The following is a 23,313-nucleotide window of genomic DNA, read 5'->3' as shown; positions in this document are numbered from 1 at the left end:
AGTATAGATGCTAAGGCCAAATAGTCTTACTTTAGGATCAGGAAACTTAATGACAATAGTAGTGATAACACTACTGTTTTCCTGTTAAAATAATGGAATCAGATAGATAATAATTTCCTGTAATTCTGCAAAATGAATATGAGCCAGCAGTGTGCCCTGGCAGCCAGGAGGGCCAACCGTATCCTGGGGTGCACCAGGCACGGCATCGCTAGTTGGTCAAGGGAAGTGATTGTCCTGCTCTACTCTGTGCTGGCGCGGCCTCACCTCGAGTACTGTGTGCAGTTCTGGGCACCACAGTACAAAAAAGATGTAAAACTATTGGAGAGTGTCCAGAGGAGGGTGATGAAGATGGTGAAGGGCCTAGAGGGGAAGACGTATGAGGAGCAGCTGAGGTCACTTGGCCTGTTCAGCCTCGAAAAGAGGAGGCTGAGGGGAAACCTCATTGCGGTCTACAGCTTCCTCGCGAGGGGGAGTGGAGGGGCAGGCGCCGACCTATTCTCCTTAATCACCAGTGATAGGACCCGCAGGAATGGTGTCAAGCTGAGGCAGGGGAAGTTTAGGCTAGACATCAGGAAGAGGTTCTTTACCAAGAGGGTGGTTGCACACTGGAACAGGCTCCCCAGGGAAGTAGTCACTGCACCAAGCCTTTCTGAATTTAAGAAGTGTTTGGACTGTGCACTTAGTCACATGGTCTAAAATTTTGGGTAGACCTGTGTGGTGCCAGGAGTTGGACTCGATGATCCTTATGGGTCCCTTCCAACTCAGGATATTCTATGATTCTATGAAAATAAAATTTAGAACATTATTTTAGTAATCATTGACTGAACTTTGACAATGTTCCACATTCAAGGAAGCAAAAGTAGAAAGAAACAAAAACATTCAGTGGATTTTTAAATGAAGTCCTTGGAAATCTTAACACGAATTTAGGAATCAAAATTCTCTATCCAGTTAAACCATAGAAAAGTCAGCAAAGATTCCTTTGTGCCTTACTTCTATTAGAACAAGTCATTTATGAGATGATATAATGCTATAAATTCTGCAGAGTGTTTATCAAAAAAAAAAAAAAGGCATTTCAAGCTGTAACTTTAGTGAAATAGAATTGTAAGGAAACTGATGAAGAGGTATACAATACGTTCAGAGTTCAGCAAATTATATATTTGAATGTAGAGCTGTTCAAATTAGTTAATTACAACTGATGGTATGAATCTGACAGCTCTCTGATCTCTTTTAATATTTTATTAAATCAATCTAAAATTGTTTCAATATTTTTTTTTCCTGGTTTATGTCAACATAAATTATGTCAAAAACAGGTGCATGCTGTTCAGCCTACCGTTCTTTTCACTGTGGTTGGAAAATCATTTAAATGTCCTTGTATTCATAAATATTTGCCAAATATTTGGATTAATAATTCATTGTGCTTGGGGTTATTACATAAAACCTGTTCCATAAGCATGATGACTGAAGCTTTTTGCATAGTAGAATGGTAAATAACAGGAACACTTCCAAGTACCATAGTAAAGAAAATTAGCTGGCAAGCATAAAATATATAGGATTTGACATAACTAAGATAAAAACCGCAGCTTTCAGCTACTTTACAAGTCCTCGTGAATGTTCCACTATCAAGAAATAGCATAGACTTAATTGAGAGCTTTTAGTCACAAGGATTCAAAAAATTCTCTATTCTGGATGTGCTTAAAGGATATACCAAATTTAGCATCCTATTTACAGTAATTGAGTAACAAAAAGGAAAAGCTTTCTGAGCATATAGTCAGGAACGTTATATAAGGTTCAGAGAGAGCCCTGTCTGGATTGATGATAGCCAGGCTGCTTGAAAGATTAACTTTTATGCATTGATTTAGACTACAATCAGACTAAATATTTTACTTTCAAAAAGAGTTAGGACAGCCATAGAGAACCTTTTATTCTCTATTCTGCAAATTTAGTTAGTCATGATAATTTAACAGACTGTGAGGCCACATAATCTTATTACCAAAGCAGCTCCTAGAGTGAATTGTCATTCTCAACAGGCAAGCCACCATCCAAATTTGAATCTCTTATAATATTCTCTCGAAAGAGACAAGCATATTACCCTTCATCATCACTCGTAACATATAATGTTCTATCCGTTTTATTCATCGTAGACTTTCACAAGTTCAAGCTGTGTGTGCATGATATTTACTACTGTCAACTTCATGCTCCATAGGAAAAGTCTTTTTTCTGATTGTAAACAGGTTTATTTATTTCATTTTTGCCAGTGGCCACAGATAAATATAACGGGATGTCATTGATTGCATATCTGCATTACACATCCTGTTGTAACACAGCTTCTTTTCATCTTTAATATCCAAGAGATAAAGTAGAAATGTCACAGATCCCATAAGAGTCATCAGTCGTCCCATAAGAGCAATCAGTGGTCAGTGGTAGCAAAATGACAGAAGAAGCTGCAACACCAGATAGCAAATTGATATATCTAAGTCCCTGAAGTCATTCCCAGTATTCACTCACTACTATGCCATCACCATTATACTCACCTACATTAGCTTTATCACTGTAACCATAGATAGCTGTTTTGTTGTTGTTTGCAAAAAATCACATTTCATTTCACAAGGCTTGACCATCTCTTGACTTTAGTCTAAACAAAGAAAAATAGGGATTGGGATAAAGGTCATCACCCTGTTACTTTATTTGTCTTAAGAGACTTGAGATGGCTGGTTGGAGTATGGGGACACAAATGGGATCACAAAGTCTTTTGAGATCTGGCAGAATTCCCTATGGGAAGTGTGTGCCCTGCCTACATACCTTACTTTGCAATTTTAACAGAGTGCTCCTCAGCACATTGCTGTTAGCTGTTAAACTCTTCCCACCTTTTGCCTTAGCAGCTGCTGCATTTCAGGGGGATTCTTGCACTAGTTTGTAGCTCATCTTCAGCAGATGGCAAAATCATCACCAAGATGATTTGTACTTTTAGGATATGTAGCATTCTGTGTTTACTATTATGCAAGTAATCCAGTACAGTGGAAAGATATCTGCTTCCTCCTTCAACTGTCCTCTGATCCTGCCTTAGAAGGAGAGCATGTGAAACAGTTACTCTCATGGGCTGCAGATCTCTTGGTTCAAACATTCCTTTATTAGAAGTCGTGAACTGAACTTCACTAAGAGCGTCTTATTTTAGATCACCTTACTGTTTTCAAGCTTTCTGATTTTGACTATTTATACTCACTAACAGTAGTTACAAAGAGAAATATTGGATCAGTTTAAGATTATAATTATAATAGGCCACACTGTTACTGTTATTAACTGAATTTGCCCATTGAGGGTTAACAGGCAAACCATTTTTGTCTTATATCCAAAAATGATTATGATATATCTCTTTGAATAGCAAATTAAAATCACTCTTTTTTATCGAGTTTTCTAGTCACAGGTTTGTGCTACTGAAAGAAGAAATAATAGGTAAACAGACGAGTCTTTTTCAGTTAGTTTATTGCATGAACTTACAGTACAGAATTGCTTATATGGAGAGTCATAAATAAAGCCATTACAGTAAAGCTTATGAACATAAAATTTCTGTTAAACAAAAAGCCAGACTCAAGTTCAACAGGATTCAGTTTTGAGAGTAAACACGTTAAAATACGTAATTTTAATAAGAAGGGCTAGCATGGGGATCTGACTGAGGCAAAAAAGATATTTTATGACAAGGTACTTAACCTACCTGTGTCTCAGGTTTCCCAGGAAGATAAGGAGGATAATAGTCTTTTTGCCCTTACACTGGATTGTGAAGCTTAACTCATAAAGAGTCTTATCCAAAGCCATTAAAGCCAATAGAAATCTCTCATTGACTTTAATGAGCTTTTGTTCAGGTCCTTTACCAGTCAGTTGCAAGACTGCCACTAACTTTAAACCCTAATTTTATAAAGCTCTTTCATATGCTCAGTTTGGAGGCATCTGGAGAGACTGAAATGTAGCAATAAGAGTCCTGTATTTACCAGACAACTCTCCATGAGATATAATTGAATGGTTTTATATATTTGCTATTCACTGCATATGTACACATCCAAGAATACATATAAATCAGTTATTGTATGCATTTACTAGTAACTGTTCTCAGATACCCTTACTTATTGGTAGCATAATCACCTCTGGCTGCCAACTCTATGCATCTGATCTGTATGTGTATACAGTTTATGACTCATCCTTTGAATTATCCACAATATCAGATTCAAATTATAAATTGTCAGTTGGTTTGTATGTTGCTTACACAGCCAACATAATGCCAGACAATAACTGACCTGGTACAAACCTCACCATCAAGCTACCTGATTCTTTAAGAAGTCTGAAGCAGCAGAGGAGTTTAATAGCAGATCAATAGTTTACATAAAGTGGCTTCTACATTTCTGAGCAAAGAAAAAATGTTTCCTATACCGTTGAATTACAACCTCATAGTAGAAAGGCCCAAAATTACAACATTACCAGAACTGAAAAGAAAAAGGTGGGGAGTATCATAATTATATAAGCAAGGAGTCATTATTAGACTCCCATAGCATTTAAATAATGCTAAACAAATATCATAAATGCTCAATTTCATTCTATAAGAATTTGAAAACAATAAGAGAGAATTGTGTAGAAATCACTATTCTAGTCCAGATAATTGAAATAAATTTCCAGAAAAATGTAATTTTTTTATTCCCTTAAATATTAGTAAAAAGATCCAAGTTCTCTGAATATTTATTGGCTGCTATTCAAAACCACTATGCTCAGCATTATGAATGGCTGACGTGACATATTTCTAAACCTGAAACACAGCAGCAAAGCAGTAGTATTATGTAAGATCTGCCAATCTGTATTGCACTAAGCAACAGTTTTTCAAAGACAATGTACAATAATCACACTATTTAAAATCACTATTTAATTTCGTCGACTACTCTGGAAAGGCAATTAATATTTAAGTTTTGAATATATAGAGTTAACAACATGTCTAATTCAGCACTAATCATACATGTCCTGTTATTTTTGTAACATCAGTTGAGGTATTAATTTTATTCAAAGAAACAACTAAGCAGAAAGGAAATGTAAAACCTTTAGTTAAAATATTTTCATTTTATTTAACACCTCAGGAAAACATCTATCTATACCTTAACTTTCCAATTTTAGTCCTTTTAAAAGCATGCAATAACAATAAATAATAGAATTTATTTTATAACATTTTTATGAGTTAAGTAAAGATAATTTAATTTGTCAAGATTTTACATTTTCGAAATCCATCTCTCTCTGAAGGTGTATCTAATTTAGATCTTGAATGATCTCAGGGTTGTTGCTTTATCAACCTAACCCATTAGGCCATTACACATGTTGTTATTCTCAAAGAGAAAAATTGATTCTAACATCTGTTCTCAATCTGTTTTTCCATAATTTCCTTTTATGCCCCATGTAACTCATTAAACTCATCTACAAAATATTACTGTCAGACTATCTACAGTATATGTGCTTTTCTATTGTAAGATTGCAAGAAATTTGAGAAGTGGTAGGCCTACAACGTAACCCACCTTAAAAGAATACTATTTTTACTGAGTCTTGTGATCCAAGAAAATATATTTGTTTTTGCAAATCAGAGCCGTGATGCACATAACATAATCTAATTTCTAAAGTGACCTATAATATTTCAACAGAATGAGAACAAGGGGTTCATGTCTCACCACTGCACAGTCTGTTCCTTATGACTATTGTAGTCTTGTGAGAGCAAAGGTGTTTAAATTAAGAGCATACCTTCTGAATGGCTTGAAGAGAGTGATTTTAATGCTTTAAAGCAGAACAGAACAGAACAGAATCGTTAAGGTTGGAAAAGACCTTCAAGATCACCCTACCACCCACTAAGCCACGTCCCTAAGCACCATGTCCAACCTTTCCTTGAACACCCCCAGGGATGGTGACTCCACCACCTCCCTGGTAAACCCATTCCAATGCCTGACCACTCTTTCTGAGAAGAAATGTCTCCTAATTTCCAACCTAAACATCCCCTGGTGCAATTTGAGGCCAGTCCCTCTAGTCCTATCACTAGTTATCTGTGAGAAGAGGCTGACACCCAGCTCCCCACAACTTCCTTTCAGGTAGTTGTAGAGAGCAATAAAGTCTCCCCTGAGCTTCCTCTTCGAGAGAGAGAGAGATCCTCTTCAAGAGTAAGATACCTTACTCTTACTAATACATGTTTCTACTTTCTACAAGAAAATAAGCAAATTGTTTTGCATAACTAGGAACTCTGTCTTACTTTCAGACTTAGAAAATGCTGTTAACTATTTTTAGGTTTTTCATCCAATAATCTTACTTGCACTTGTGCAAGAGATCTCAAGACTGCAGCACACAGAGGGGTACAAAGCGCCCCAGTTATCTAAAATCTAATCTGTGTATAATGTTAAGAACCAGCCATCTAGCGTGCTCTTCTAAATATATTCTTCCTTTTCTTCTACAGCTGAAATTTCTCAACATTTTATTCTTCTCAAGCTAGTTTCCAGCCCTGTGATCTCTTCTGCCTCCTTTTGTGTGTATTCAATAATTGCTGCTCTAATTAAATGTCACAGAAAAACACCTATTTGCAGTTGACCTGTCCGTAATGTATTCATCAAAACAATACAAGGCTCATTCTTCCTGCAAATAGCTAAAGAATTCATTGTCCAAAGCTATCTTAGTAGCTCTCTAAAGGGGTTGCTTCTGTAAGAAAAGTGACATACTATCAGATGTTAGCTAGCACCTAATGTGAGGTCAAAGCCTTGTGAAGGTAATTTTCTAGTATTTATAAATATCAATGAACTGAGTAAAAATCTCAGGGTATTCAGATTTACCCCAACATGCTACGTTGTATGAAAACTATAAGGTGACTACCTTGAAGATTTAACCATGTATAGATTTCTGTGTGAGATGGTGTAAATGTGAAACCAATGCCTGACTCTTAAAAATTCCTTGTACTCTAAGTCTACACTGGCAAATATTTCTAAGTGAAAAAAAAAAAAGTGCTTTTATGACTATGATTTACCTTGGAAACGGAGAATGAAACAGAAAAGGAATAGCCTAGAAAGAAAGGAAAGAGATACCTCCACAGGACAGACTGAATGAAATCCTGCAGGAGAGAACCTCTACAACAAGATGTCAGAAATCTTAGAAAGTAGTAACAGAAAAAATAATAATGAAAAATAGCAAGTGCAACACAAACACAAATAATAACAATAAAGAGAAGAATGAAGAGAGTAATGGCATCATTAGACTACTCGGAACCAGACAGTAGACTTTTTTCCATCTTTTTCTAGACAACAAGTATAAACAATTGATCTCATCTTCTAGAAGCCAGACAAATTCATAAGCTCCTTGCTGTCATTAATTCAACTAATGCCAGTGGACGACTTCTGTATAAAATAGGTACGAAAGATGAAATAAATCTAGCCTCGGCAACTTACCTGTGAAAAGCACCGGCTTTTTATAATATTAGAACAGAATTCTCCCTTAAACATGTCAAAAAATGCATTTGGAATAGGGCAAAAAGGATTTATAGGATTTGTATTTACACAGCAGTACACACAGATTACATGACTATTATCTTCTGAATGCTAGGTTAAGTTAAAACAAGAACATGATTTCACACAGAGTAACAAAACCAAAAGCTAACTAAAACTGGAGTGCAGAAAAAACATTTACTGTCTCCCTGATGAACAGACGCATTTTTACCGGTCAAGAAAAAGATCTTTCAGGTTACATTTTGACATAATTCAATATTAAAATGGACCCATAATAAGAAAACTTAAATATTTACTTTGGGGAAAGATTTGAAATATCCCTACTGTCATCCATAGACCAGTTAACAGTTAACACTTGCTAAGTGCACTTACAGTTTCCTAATTCTTTATCCCAGCACTGGCACTAGAGCAAGACAAGCTCCCTGGAGGGAGCCACTCCAAATTGCATCAGCTGGCAACATCCTCAGGGAGCATCTGTCAGCTACAGGGAGCTGGCTCGCCCTCTGCCTACTCCTCCGGTACATCCCTACAAATTTAAAAGCTCTACTCCTTCTTCTTCCATGTGGGGGAATTCAAAGGAGTCTTTGTTACTTTTATAATAGTTAAAAGCAAAGTCAATCACAATCCACCAAAATATTTTATGAAATCTAATACTTCCCACAAAAAATAGTAAGAGCACAATCATGTGGAATTCACACATGCTGTGTTGCACAAATTACCCAAGAGATATGCACTGCTTTTCAGTTGCAAGCTTAAATGATACACAGCTAATTGACTTACCGGGCCAAACGCATTGCTGTCAAAGCTGTGCCCATGGTGATCACCTTCCACCCAAATATGTCCATGGGGAACTTTCACATACTTCTTTTTGTATCCAATGGTTCTAAAAAGAATTGCAAAAAAGGCTAATCAATTAAAAAAAAAAAAAAGCATTTTGTTATGAAAATTCACATACCGTTATTTTGGAATTTGACCTTGGACACCACGAACACTTGCTTAAAAAGAAAAAACAACAACAACAACAACAACAAAAAAACCACTAAAGTCCTTTAGGTTTCAATAATGCTACTCAAGTAAAAATGAATAACAATTTTGTACGAGCTAGTTGCACTATCAGGGCCTGTTTACTAAATTGCTCTGGCAAAAATCACATCACAACAGGGAGTAAAAGACTTTTCAGTTAAATATAATTAAGGAACTCTTATTTCCATATCTGTAGTAACAATTCTTTGAACCATCAGATTTTATCTCAGGTAAATGCCAGTGGACATATGTCATAGTCACATAAAGATATTGTATTGAGTATGCTTTCCTTTCAGGGTAGCATTAGGTACTCCTCAAAACTAATCTGGTATATGTGACCTGGCCTTAGATTCAGAGCTTGGATTACAGTAATGTCTACTATATCCTGGGGGTAGGATTTCTTCACCTGTAACAAGCTAAACAGGATAAACTTAAAGGAAACACCTAGAAGAAGGCCGACTGATGGAAAAAAAAATGATATTGATGATTCAAGCCATTCTCTACAGAAATTCATGCTGAAACAGTGTCTCAGCATGCAATGATATTACAAAAATGACAAGCTACAGAGTCCTAAAAGCTAAGCTTTGCAGTATGCAAAATTCCTGTATTTAGTTCCTGAGTAGCTGTCATTCTCACAACTGCAGTCTGCCTTCTATCATACACTTTTGTTTTCTTTCAGACAGGATCTGTTATTCTGCAAACATTCATGCAGGGAGGTAATTCTATCAGGGCCACTGAATTATTATCATGATGAAGCATTTACAGACTGGACTATAGATAGTGATACCTCTTATCTTGTATTGGGTAACCACATCTGACCAGAGAGAAACAGTCTTTTGATCTAGCTTGCTGCTTCCAGCTGCTCACCTCGTTTCACCACCTGCCCTCAATGCAGAAGGCAAAACAGGAGCATGCTCAAAAACTGAAGAATGTCAGCTGAAGACAGAAAATCACTTTCACCAGCAGATTCAGCTGAACAAAGCTGATTGGGGATGGTCACAAACCAAAATGAGAAAACTGTTTTTTGGAGAGGGGTGGGGAGGGAGAGAGAGTGAATGTTATGAGGACAAGCTAATCAATAGCCAGATGACTGTGAAATATTAAATAAACAAGGAATCCTCAAAAGTGCATTAATAAAGTCAAATAAAAATAATAATCTACTTTGTAAATCACAGAACCCAAACAGTGCTTTTTCAAACAGCTTCAGAGGCAACTGAAAGGACAAGGCTGCCAGAACTAAATTCTAATGGAAGTTCTATCTGAGTTTTTATTAGAAGCTGAAAAAATGATAGCCTATTTGTGGAAAAAGAGACTCGACATTTCATCTTTCTTTAGAAAAAAAATCATGTTACATAATATTTAAGGCTGAGTTGCTATATCATTTATATAAAAATGCATAACTGTCCCAAGCTGGTAAACATATGATTTCTAAAATGCAAAGAGTCTGTAAAAATTTAATTATGCTAAAATAGCTATTTATTACAATGCAACTACTTTTTTTTTTTCCTTTAAAAATAGTCTGGACAATAAAAGTGTTTATGTTTTGAGATTCCATAATGCTTTGTCTCACTAATCACTTATTTTATTAAGTACCAAATGAGAACATATTTTACTAGAAGCATGTGTTTTAAGATATAGTTCAGAGAAGCTGGCCACTAATTCTGTTCTGTCTGATTAGACACTCTGAAAATTACTAAATTAATATCTTCCATCAGTGATAAAGGCAAACAATAGCTCAAAAAATATTTAATTTTCTCTTCTATTCATCTTCCTGAATATAGAACAGTAGATTGTGATGAAGTTTTGTACCTTCACAGACTTTATGTACAAAACTGAATTTCGTCCATGGGAGAAGTTAATTCTGCTGACATGCTCGCCTCATAAATGCCAAGAAAATAATCTGGCAAATGTCAGTCAGTGATTCCTTCTCTGATCACACACAGTCTCCAACCCCCAAATAATCTCTTCCTTTATTACAATTATGAAATTATTAACAGGAATGGGAAAATAAAAGCTTTTGCAATAAGTATTTGGAAACAAAAATGGAGAGAATTTAGTCTGCATGGCTAGACCTTGTATTTGCAGAGAGCCTATGAAAATACAAAGGCTTAACACTAGTGTATAGTGTATTCTTTAGGGTCTCAAGCAGAAAATAAATAGATTATAGAGTTCAGTAATTATCATTGGCTCTTTTTATTATTTCTACAATACAGGAAAATATATATTTATTTTCTACTTTTGAAGAAGCCATTGTAAAGCAGAAAATTTTGTTTCAGTTATGCAAAATCCCTGTCTCTTTCAGTGATTAATGAGAAATTATGTAAAAATTCTCAAATTGAAAAAAATAACAGATGATTGCATGCAAAAAGATTTAACTTAGAAGATATAGAATTAAAATTGATAAGGTTAATAAGTGTATTAAGGGAATAGGAAAGAGAAATGGAAAAGAAACAGAAGCAGTAGTTTATCTATTTTAGTAGATAGGACTGATACTAAATCGATAAAGTTCTCTGTAAGCTCTGCAGATAAATGTAAAACCTTCTGCCATTTAATGTCTGGAGTATAAAAATCATTATTTTTTCCCACCTGTAGGTGCAATAGTAAAAGCAATAGTAAAATTTTCAGGATATATCACAAACAAAAAGTACCTGTATATCTGTGAACAAAAGAGAGACAAAAAAAATTATTTTCCTAAGATAATTCATTCAAAATGTTAGTGTAGGTATTTGCACAGGGCAGTTGCCTGGGGACTTTGTGTCCACTGTAGCAATACTCCTGCAAACACTGTCCTTTGGAGGGCAGGCTGATATTTAGAAACAAAGTTTTATTTGAGCCTTTCACTGCATGAATTAGTACCAAACTACAACAATAAGCTCATGTTACAGTAAATTGGATCATCCATTACTTAATATTGTTTTTAATTTTCAAGATAATTTCATTGTTGAATTACTCCACAGCAGATCGATAAATCATTCATGCAAGCCAACCAGGCTTCAGAAAACCATATTCAGTTAATGACAGTAGGTTATTTTTAATTACTGCTGCAAACACTACGTTGACTTTTTCTAAGAACAAAAAAGTTATCGTTTTCTCTCCTTTGAAAGTAGTCCAAATTGTTTCATAATCAAAATTAGTCAGTTAGTTATTAACACTGCCTCTCTCTCACATGAATTTTACAGAAATTAAACACTTTAATCTCAGTCCTAAATTACAAGGAGGAGACCATGTGTGTGTGCCACATTGGCAATATGGCTCTTCCTCTTAATACACCAACTGCCATTCATTTATTTCATTAGTTAAACATGCCAGACATGCTGAAAGGAAACATCACCCATCTTTTTATGCAGTCCTACAAGGCCAAATTCTAACACAAATAGTGCAACACTATTTCTGAGAGGAAAGAGAAATGTTGATTGAAGTCTCTCTCTGAAGGATAAGAGAATGCTATGACTTGCAGGCAACTGCCATCCACTTTTCAGATTCAGGACCACGTAAGTAATTAAAAATTACAAGTATAATGATCACTAGTTCTGTGAAAAAAAATAAAAAAGTGAAAACTCACTTAGGAATGTTTCTAGCACTCTTCAACAATAACAATACCTAAAATCCTCAAGCCAAATATCAAATAAAAGCACCAGGAACCAGCACTAGTTCACCAGGAATTTTATATCAACTCATTCTGAGAGGCCTTTGCTATAAAAGGAATGCAATAAATTGTGTATTTTGAAAGCAGTACAAAAAAAACTATTTTTCCTTCTAAGTTAAGAGAATACTTCAACTCATTTTTCTGCATTTGCATGTAATCTTGACCTCCGTTAGCTCTCACACATTAAGTATTTAATTAAATTCAGAAGATTTCTGAGTGAATTCTTAAGAGAACAATTTGTGCAAATGATAATTAACTTAGTATTTGTTAATTCCATATCCAGTTCATTAGCACAAGTTATAATTACTGAACAATCTTTTACATTGAAAGCCTCTCCTGATAAAGGGCAGTCTTTCACTTTCTGAAACATAATATCTTTAAAAAAAACAAACTGTTCAGCGTTTTATATTCTACTCATTTTAAAAATCCACTTTCAGAATAGTATAGGTAAAGACATTAAAATACCCAGATTTTCATACAAAGTAGTCAAGCACCTGTAAAAACCTATATTGATGTGTGTAAATAAATATTTCAGCTTTTGCCTAGGTTTTTGAGAGGTTAGCCATGACCACCTATGTTACAGTTGCTCAAACCCCAGTTTTGACTACTCACTGTAATAACACTGAGTCTAGGAGAGTTCCATTAATTTTATTGATGAGAATGTAATGGAATTACTTTTAGCCTTTTAGTCACTTTTACAGAAATTTGTCTGAAATTTCATTTTTTTTCTTACATTTCAAATACATTTTGAACTCAATGCAAAGGTGGTATTTTTGTTGGGTTTTTTTGTTTGGTTTGCTTTTTTTTTTTTTTACTCCATGTTTTAATAGTTAACAGATGTACTTATATCTATCCTTGGCTGAGAAATAATTTTAACCTTGACAGTCAAAAATGAGCTCTATATGGCATTCTAACCACCTGTCCACTAGCAAGAAAAATCTGCTTTTTTAGGATGTGGTACCAGTGCCAAAGCGAGCAACTTGGCTCTGCTAAGTTGGATGAGGAATGATTGCCTTCCACTTGATTCAACCTTGAGAAATCAGAAGGTCCCTGCAGTCTCCATACCTTTGGGTGCTACCAGGGAACAGACACTGTAGACAATTTCTTCTGTTTGCACAGGAGATAGTAAACATACACAAACTCTTTTGGAAAAAAAAAAAAAAAAGGAAAAAAAAAAGGAAACCTATATCATGCTAAGAACAACTTTTTCCAAACAACATAAATTGATGTACATGGAAATTTATCACATGTATCCATCTTCATCAACTTCACAGAATGAAAACTAGTAAGATATTCAATTTCAGATGACACCCAGATCCCAAGGTACAAACCTTATTGTAATGTATCATGTAAATTATATTAGTATCACCACAGGGCATTTTCCACATGACACTAAACACCTTCCAGCCCCTAAGAAATCTCTGTTTTCCCTTCCAACAGACACATGCAGCCATCTGTGTCTTTTTATTTTAACCCTTCCCTTACAAGTTCTATATGCTTTTGACCACAAGCTGTTACTTAATCAGCTGCCTTTAGAAGACAAGTTTATGTGTGTGAACCAAATAAATACTTTGTTTTAAGGCCAGGTTACCAGACTATGCATGAGAGTATGTCAGCAGGTTTGGGAATATGCTTTGGTTTTCTGCAGCTATTAACATTTGCCTCAGAGCTGAAACATGTTTTTCTTAAAAGCTGTAGATCAATCGATTATTGAAATAGATCTGAGTTGAAAACATGCTCTGGAGAAGTGCCGGAGGAGATCCATGTTTGGGATGGACCTCCAAAAGCAGGTAGGCTGAAATGACAGAAACAAGAGACTCCAGACTGGGGAGATTAGGAGCAGTTGTTAAGGAGACAAATGATTCCTTCACCCATACTTGGGCAAATTTTAAACCGTTTAAACAATGTAGGTTTCACCTTTTGCTATGAAAGAGATATTTAGAAGATTTATGAAAAATGAAGACTAATTGACTAGTTTTCTCATTCAGAACAGAAGGACAATAAAAGCAAGTTTTTATAATAGGCGAAGCAAGTATGATGCTGAACTTCAGATGGTGTCTCTTTTTTTCCCAGCTAAAGCCTTCTTACCAAAGTGATGCCACAGCTAATTTTGTTGCATCATTGCAGATTTATAACTCTCAGCGATGGTAACAGTAAATATCTTTAGAAATCTAATCTAGAAGTCATGGCAGATATTTGTAGCTCTCTTTTATTAATTAGATATTTTCTCAGAAAGTATGTTATTCTAAGCAAAATAATTATTTAGTCATTACTTGCTTCACCAGCTTCTTCAAAATTGCAGTAAATCACTTTTAAAACATACAGTATTCAGAAAAATTACTGGATTTTAACTTAAATTAAAAACCACTCTAACCAAATACTGATATTTACAGTTTTTGTGAATTATCGGCTGTGTGAAAACATATAAGACTAAGTCAAATGTTCTAAAAATGTTGTCACCCAAAAAGTACTCTACTTTTGTGTTTTTGTAATGGAATTGAAGATAATTTTGATGCATATGTATCAGTGAAGATACGACTTTCAGTGCCATGTTACAAATAGGTACGGAAGCTACTCTTCAAAGTTTAGCATGGATCTTTGCCAAGATAATTTTATCTTCCCCCTCAGAAGTCAGGAGAATATGAAAATATGTACTGTACATCTACTTTTATAACTTTTTTTTTTTTTACATATGACCTGACAGATTCCTTAATCTCTGAAAGCTTTATTTTGACCTGCCTATTTTTTACCTGCCTATTTTGTAGAGAGACTTAAATTGATGAACGGAAATACACATAACATGAATCACACATACAGTGAAATAAAGCCAGGTTTCTAAGACATATCACTTTAATTTCTGATGCCTGACCTTATGCATTCTTTCTTAATGAACTCCTCTGTTACCTTTAACACCTGTTTGACTATTATCAACATTAGAATGGTAGTTTCAATTTTTCTTAAAGTACATTTTCTTCCATTTTTTTCTGAATTTTCAAAATGTTTTCAAAACAATTCTAAGCTTTTTAATGAGTAAGCAGTTATGGAGCTGCTGTTGCTTTATATGCTTGATGTATGTGACACAATGCACATTTATCCCAATCTGCTTCTCCTTCACATATCTCTTTCTGGAGAAGGTTTTCCATGACTTTGCCCATTCATTATTTTTCCCAAAACTGTAATTTGACTTAATCTTTGAGGATAAATATATAAGATGATAACATTTCTAGGTTGTATTTTATTTTCTTTGCATATTCTCCTCTTCACTTTAAAGATATGTCACATATCTAGGGCCTATGTTTTGCCCCTCTTCCAATACTTTTACCTACAAATATATATGCGTATATATATATATTTATATACTGCATAAGAAAGGACTGTTACACAGGTGCTGGGCAACCAATCTGTTAAGTCAAGATAAAAAAAAAAGCTACAGCTAACAGAAATTATTTTCTAAATTTCGTGAACAGTAGAGCTGTAGCAACAGTATCAACCAGCAATGCCAGAGGATCTAGATTTTAAAGTGCTTTTTCTTCAACTACAGTTTTTTGTGTTTACTTGCAATCAGTTTTTGTGTTTCCCCTTTTCAGCCCCACATTGCCTTTCTGTAATCTTTTCAACTCATCCTACTTTCCTTTAGAAATCACTTAAAAGAGCAACGCAGATCACATAGCACTTAGTGGTATGGGAATTTCTCTGTTCCTGAGAGTTTTGCTTACAGAGTCAGAAGGCGTGTGGCTACCTCAAGCATTTAATATCACTTATTCATGCACGGCAGAACTCATTTTGCTCCCACTGCTAAGAACCATCAACTAGCAGTAGTTGCCTTCCCCCTGATGACTTTAGCCCTTTTACCTGTATCACGTGTGGTTTCATTCACTGGTCTTCTACACCATTCCCTTCAGATTTTGTGCCACTTTCTTTTCACTGTATGTCTTTCATCTGCTCTAGCACTAACAGCAGTCACATTTTATGATCCTTTCCACAGTAACTCTCCTCAACCTTCTTAAGAAAAATGTAATTGTGGTGAAATTTTTATGACTTTAAGGATGATTTCTGCTGATCTGCAATGACACATATAAATGCAGAATCATAAATGCAGAATCATTTTTTTTTTTTTCTCCAAATTGATCAAATGTGTAGCAAAAGACTGTTGAGGTGATACTGTGGATTCCTTGTTCAAGGAACATATTCCTTTCAATGTTCATAAGTAACTTGTATTACTGACCCCAACTGTGTTGAGAGTATTTGAATTTAAAGTAAGTATCAGAAAATTCTAAATTTGATATCAATATACATTTTACAATTTGTTCAACATTAGATACTACCTAAAAATAACTGCATATGGTATATATATTTGAAAATAAATATTCGTACACACTTTTACACGAATCTGTCATTCCTATCTGAGATACTGAAACTACATTCTTTTGTTCAGTGCATTCTCTTAACCAGAAGAACCGTAATTATTTTCAGGATAAATTACAACAAAAACAGAACAGCAATTTTTAGTTGGGGAAAAAAAAAAAAAAGTGCAACATTTCATCTGTTACATTTGCTTCATTTAAATGACTAACCAGCTTACTGATTCAGCAAAAAGAAAACATACTATATCTCATTTTTCTCTACTATAGCCTTTCACTTGTGAATCTGATTCCAACTGCCAATACTGTGCCCTTTCAAGTTAAAATTATAAAAATTACTCAGTTTGCTTTTTTGATAGAAGTCTCATTAACCATATGAATGTATTCATCATTATCTACTCACATTTCTCTAAGTTATATTAAAAATTAACATGAGAGTTTTTTGTTAATATCATTATGATCTATTAACAATATAACATCATATATTAGATAGATGGTATATTAGGTAGGAGTCATTTAAATTCATTATCATTAGCTTCATAGTTTTACCAAGGTAAAAACTTACTAGTTATTCTAGGTTGTTTAAGTAAAATTACTAAACCCTATTATCGTTGTCAATTTGGAAATTTTATACCTGTCAGAACAAGATAAATGAAGGCCAAAGAAGTTCTGCTATCAAAAAGATTAATTCTTGCACCCAGTTATCTTTTCATTAATAATGAATCAATTGGGAAAATTTATGAGAAAAATTTTAGCTTTAGACGGCTCTGAAAGAGCTGAAGACAGTTATTTACAGTACTGCAAATTTTATTTTTTTTTCTTTCAAAATAAGACTAAGATTTCACCTGATATGTTTGGACTTAATGACCTACTGCAGCAGTTTAATGCCTTTTCCCTCTTAAGGTCATAGATGGGTAAGTTTTCCTCTCAGTAAGCCTAGGCCAACCTAAGAGAAGAGAATATCTAACTTTTTTTGAGATTAAAATTTATGGAACTCAAAAGCCAACTCAACAGTTAACCTCCAGGCTGTAGAATCTGCAATTGTTAAATAAAGTTCTCTACAAAACTCTTTTTGCTTAAACTCGCTCTTTTTCTCCTCAGCCAAGTCCTCTGCCCTAGCAGTTCATCTGCCATTTCTTCTGCCACCAAAACTGTCAAGAGAGGCCATAGCCTACCCTTCAGTTACCCTGTGAGTTTCACAGCCTCAGGTTAGGCACCACTGGCCATGTAAGCCTCCCAACAAACGTGCTCTTACAGGCAAGAGGGAGGAGGGAAGGACAGGAAGAAAGTTTGAAAATTCTTTGCATCCTAGGGACAAAATTATGGCTTCTATCACCATAGAGAATCCTGTTGGCCTATTCATCTTCTGAGGAAATGCTGAATGGAGACGAGCTCACTCTATCTTGTTTATTTTTTCAGAAAGAGCTCGTAGAGGTAGTCATAGCAGCACTGCCACTTAGTCACTGCTAGATGTTAATGGGTTACAGGTTAAACCTCTTACATCAAGATTTTTGTATCCTCCTCACCTTAAGGCAGGTTGAATCCCAAATATTAGGTAGAGAGGAGAGGATGAAGAGAAATATTAAACTGAACTTTTGAGGCCACATCATTGTGCAGCCAGGGAAAATTATGCAGTCAAGGAGAAAAAGACTTTTTTTTTGTACCAACCTAGCACTCCAGACTCTTATGTAAGCAACAACGGTATCTTGGTTCTATAACACAATATCATTGCATTAAGACAACCAAACCCTTTGGGGTGATCACAGGTCTTTCGTCTTCTCAGGAAGGGTGTGCTAGCAACTGGACTAGAACTAGTCTCTTTTTTTTCTTTTTCTTTTTTTCTTTTTTTTTTTTGCCTGCTCTCTTGCTGAATCACTTTCAATTAAACTTCAACTACCTCTTTCAATCCTCAACTCAGCTCATGAAGGAAGAAAAGGGCACAGAGTCACCATGAACATGCTTGCAGCTAGGTGATTACAGCATTCTGTAGCAATAAGAAGGGGGGTTAAACTCCTCTTAGACTTTATAAGACTTCAGTTGTGTTTTTGACCACATCTATTTTGGTGTCTAGGCTATTTAGGTACCTGGCACTTCTGTCCATGTCTAGGTGCCTACAATAAAGTACCAAGGAACTGCTGAAGTAGCAAACCTCTTTCTGGGGCAGAAGTGGCAGCAAGAAGTCTGCAGTTAGCTGAGATCCAGATGATCCAGTTTTACTGGTCCCACAGAGCCTGAAATAGCGAGCCGTGCTAAACAAAGTACTGTTGGAGCACCATATATATTCAGCGCAGTCCAACCAGTTCTGCCAAGAATGGAAACATACTTTGCTTGGTGGTGCAAAGGGGCCATTCAAAACATATATTTTTAATGTTGTCTTCTCTGCAAAGACTAAAATAACTTACTCAAGACTGAGAAAAAGATCTATGACTGCATACAGTTTAGTTAGTAAAGAGATTCTGCAGAGCTGTACGTGTCAGAATGACATTTGCAAGTGCAAAAAGAAGTTTTAACACATCACATAGAACAGTACTCCATTTGCTGGGTGTTTTTTTTTTCTTTTAACCTTTTAAGATCAACTGTTGAATAGCTATCTCAGTTAGAATCAGAGTCTTGTAGACCTGTGACTGCTAAAAGAATTGGGCAATATCTCTGCCTAGCTCCAAATGTACAAAATAATTCCCCACCCACACACCTCTCATACAGAAGCTAATTGTTCTACATTCATTATTGCTTAACACTAACTAAAGGTATTAAAATTTCCCAATCTGCTTTAGGCAGCACAGACAAAATGTGGAAACTTAATTTAGTAAGTGCTTTCAAGATGTATTTTTTTTATTTATGGAAACTGGAAAGCTGTTATTCTCTGTACAATGGAAGCCTGAAACTTTACATCCTTTCTTCTTTTAAAGTTAGGGAAAAGTAAGAAAAGATGCCTTTTATTACTTTTCCTTTAAAAGTACATTTTCATTTTTAAAGGAGTCTCCTATCAAACAGATAATTAAGAAGCTGGCAAGTAAAGCCATTAAAAAAAAACAAACAAACAACAAAAAAAACCCCTCTGTGATATTGAATTAATGTGTTTTTTAATTACACAAATTATGAATTTTCAAATTCCCAAATATTAAAATTATTTTATTTCAAATATTTAGGAAAAATATTTAATAGTAATAAAGATGTAATAGTAATAAAGAAATCAGACTGATCAGACTGATATTTCATGTGGAGAAAAATCAGGAATAATTGATGTAACCTCAAGGAAATAGAGTTACACCATCAGAATAGCCTTTTTAAATGCAATATGACACTGATCAGAATTTGGGAGATGTAATGCAGAACCGAGAACTATTAAAATTACAAATACCATTCATTACACGCTTTCTTGAAATAAAAAAAAGTAAAAAAATAAAAATAAAAATTAAAAAAAATAAGAGAAGGAATTGGTTAGTTTTGTTTATTGGTTTGTTTGCTTTCCCATGCGACAATAGCTGTGGTCATAAAAAGGTTGGATGTGCCTGTACTTAATCTCAAAAGCTTCCTCCTAAAACCTAAAAAACAATATGTTTCATATGGCTTCTGTTAAGAGATATGAACACATAGAGAGAGTGATCTGACTGCAGAAAACAGCTACTTTTGAACTGGTGATGCTATTTCAGACTGAATTTTGAAATCACAGTTTTGCAAGACTTCATTCTTTGAGGTTTGCCCATCTCTTATATACAATGAAATTCAACCTTGGATTATATATCAAAATTATTTCTAATCATGTTTAAATTTAAAATGACCTATAATATGATCCTCAACTGCCTACAAATATTTTTTAAAAGAAACTTCCAGGTGTGATTTTTTTCCAGCATTACCAGTGTACACCATAGTATAAATTACTACTCTTGAAGTGTCTTGACACATGGTGAAAGTAGTACACATCATTATGCAACTGAAAAACTAAATATAATAAAGCAGTTGTAATACAGACTTTTCTGAAGGAGCATTTAAATAATTCTAAGAACAAACTTTCAAAAGATACAGAATGTCACTTTCAAGAGCCTTTATCATGGAGCACTTCTCAAAATTGGCATTTTGGTTTGTAAAATATTTCAGTTATTTTTTTCTGTTTAGCATTATAAATTAATGTGATTGCAGAGAGGTTTAGTTTTTTTCTTTTTATTGGGAAATGTCCAGTGAGAGATATAGATTTCTTTTATAAAACATTAACTGTTTAATGTCTTCTCCATCACAGCTACATTAACTGAATTTAAAAAAAAATCCTGATCAGCAGGTTAAGAGAAAATTGAAGTAGTCAGAAATGGGTTACTGGGTCCATAACAAACATGAGCTGATAATGTACTGTTGTTGCTGAACTAAATATTACAAAACAATGCACTTAATTCTCATTCACTGGCTACACCTATCTTGTCTTCAGCTCACCATGCTATCTGACCTGGATCCACATACCCCTACTGACACCTGACGGTGCCTAAGGTTCTCGACAATGCCCATGGAGCATATGGCTGAATAACTTTCCTTGCCTGCACGTCTTACCTGTCCTTGGGTAGGGAGCCTGCAAATCTCCCAGGAAGGATCCCACTGTCACTCGTCGATAACCCAAAGTCAGATAATAACACTTATCTGGATCCTGGTATGCCCACCTTGCTCACCGTGCACACAGGTGTTTACTTGGGTCTACCCAGGGAATAGTGAGGCATATTTTCTCTCCCTGTTGTCCTGAAACCTCACTGCAGTGTCACATCCCAGGTAATTTTGGTCTAGAATAAAATCTTATGGCCTTCCACAGATGGAAGTCTTGAAGGGTATTCAAGATTTCTCCAAACTGAATTCAAACTGTGTCTATTTGAGACAGTTTGTTAACAAGTTCAAGCAAGGAAAATTGGATAAAAGAGGAGTTTTGCTTAAAATGAAAGTCTACCAATATATTTGCATCTGATACACACGTTACTCCAAAGAGACCCCTGAAATAATTTCAACTAGTAGACACGTAAATTACTGAATAAAAGAACTGAAAAAATGCCATTAATTTTTCTTTTCAATTTTTTAAAAAGAAGTATCTCTGATTTATTTTTTATTTTTTTATAACTAAAGTCACAGGTGCCTAATTCTATGATTTCTTCACAATTCTAATTAAACTCATTAATTAGATGATGTTGGTGCCTTCATGCCTGACAGTTAGTACAAACAAAAAATGTAGAGATCGCAGCACACAACAGCTGGTTTTAATTTCTAGCCAACTGTCTAAACATTAAGTTAGGATTCAGGTTCTTCCTCCTCTTTCTAATCTTACCCAAAACAGAAAAAGACTAGAGAAGGAAAACTATCACCTCTTCATATTACAAAGTATTTTAACTTAAGTACAGGTGTGTGCATGAACGTGTGAACATATACATATTTATTCAGTTTATTCAGAGGGCTAACATATCCACCTTGAGTTGCCTATATGAAAAAATTCTTCTCTTGCCCTGCAGTCCTGTAAAGCACTCACTAAGTGAGCAATCAGCCAAAGTGAATGGTGATTTTTTTTCCTTACAACAGCTGTATGATTATTTTAAGGAAAAAAAAAAAAAAAGCAAGAATGAAACAAATATTCAAGGTGGGTCTTTTTTTGCTTTTTGTTTTCAAAGGCAACAATTTCTAGGAGGTTTCTGCAAACAATTATTACTACTGAGCTAAACAATTACAATATGAAGTAAACATTATGCATTTTTTTCCTGGTACTAGATAAGCCTTTAAACATAGCTATTAATAGTTCTTGGTGTTTAAGCATAAGACTACATTACAGCATCTCCAAAAAGCATACTCATCTTTAATCTTATATTTAGGGTATAAGAAATATGTTATTTCTAGGTCTAAGCAGCAGTCCATCTAGCCCTATATTCTGTCTCCAAAGAACTGCAAAAGTAGACGATGACCAGGACAAGCATGTAAGCCTGGCCACTCCCTCCAAGCTGCTTTCCCATCATCAATATTTACTGTATTGGAGATGTTTGATCATATGTCATTGTCTACTTCTTTTAGTATCTCTTTATTGATCCATAATCCATGAATTTGTCTAACCCTTTTTGAACCTGTTAATACTCTCTGCCTGCACAATTTCCTGGGGCAACTAATTCCAGAAGTTCACTAAGTATTTTCTCTGATTTGCTGTAGACCAACCTCCTAGCAATCTTGTGTAGTGCCCCGAATTATGTATGTGGGATCTGGTGAACAATTGAGGTCATGCACTGCTTTCCCAATTTTGTAAATCTTCAGTTTACAAACCTTTGTATTTCTCTCCTCACCCTCTGCAAACTGAAGATTCAGTTGTCCATATCCAGCAACTGCTCCATCAGCATCATTTTAGTTGTTTTTCTCTTTAATCTCTCTCTGTCTGTCTTTAAAATCATGTCTCAAGAAGTAAGAATTAACAGTGTTCTTTAGGGGCTTTACATTCTTGGCCTGTTAAGGCAGATCTATGCTGATTTTTATTTTTAATTTTTATTATTATTTTTTTTTATGTTCAGCTTTAGTACTGCAATTTACATCACCGGCGGAAACTTAATAAACAAAAACACTTAACTTAGGAATAGCCTAATACCTTTCAGAGCAGCCTACTATTTGCCATGAGTTCATCTTTAAACATTTTTTTCTGAAAGAGCTCAATTACATGCAGTCTAATATTAGACTATAGTAAAGCGGTTCTTCATGAAGCCTAAAAAGCTTTAGAAAGCTGATCTTTGCTCTTAGGAATAGACAATAATGATAGTTTCCTTTTTTTCTCACAATACTGGAATTCCAT

General features: G+C 34.9%; 1 protein-coding gene across 4 annotated transcripts in view; it reads right to left on the bottom strand.

Annotated features, from left to right (window-relative positions):
* The window catches only part of IMMP2L (inner mitochondrial membrane peptidase subunit 2), a 468,784-nt gene that overhangs the window by 97,886 nt on the left and 347,585 nt on the right, over positions 1–23,313 (bottom strand). For 3 of the 4 annotated variants that reach the window (XM_040550667.1, XM_040550673.1, XM_040550679.1), the window contains one exon: positions 8,277–8,379. The exons of the other annotated variant lie outside the window; for it this stretch is intronic. In XM_040550667.1, the coding sequence (XP_040406601.1) occupies positions 8,277–8,379 (103 nt within the window). The remainder of the gene's footprint in view (positions 1–8,276; positions 8,380–23,313) is intronic. 4 annotated transcript variants of the gene reach the window in all.

This window comes from Cygnus olor, chromosome 1 (genome assembly GCF_009769625.2).
Source record: "Cygnus olor isolate bCygOlo1 chromosome 1, bCygOlo1.pri.v2, whole genome shotgun sequence".
Lineage (NCBI taxonomy): Eukaryota > Metazoa > Chordata > Aves > Anseriformes > Anatidae > Cygnus > Cygnus olor.
This window is presented reverse-complemented; position numbering and strand designations above follow the sequence as displayed.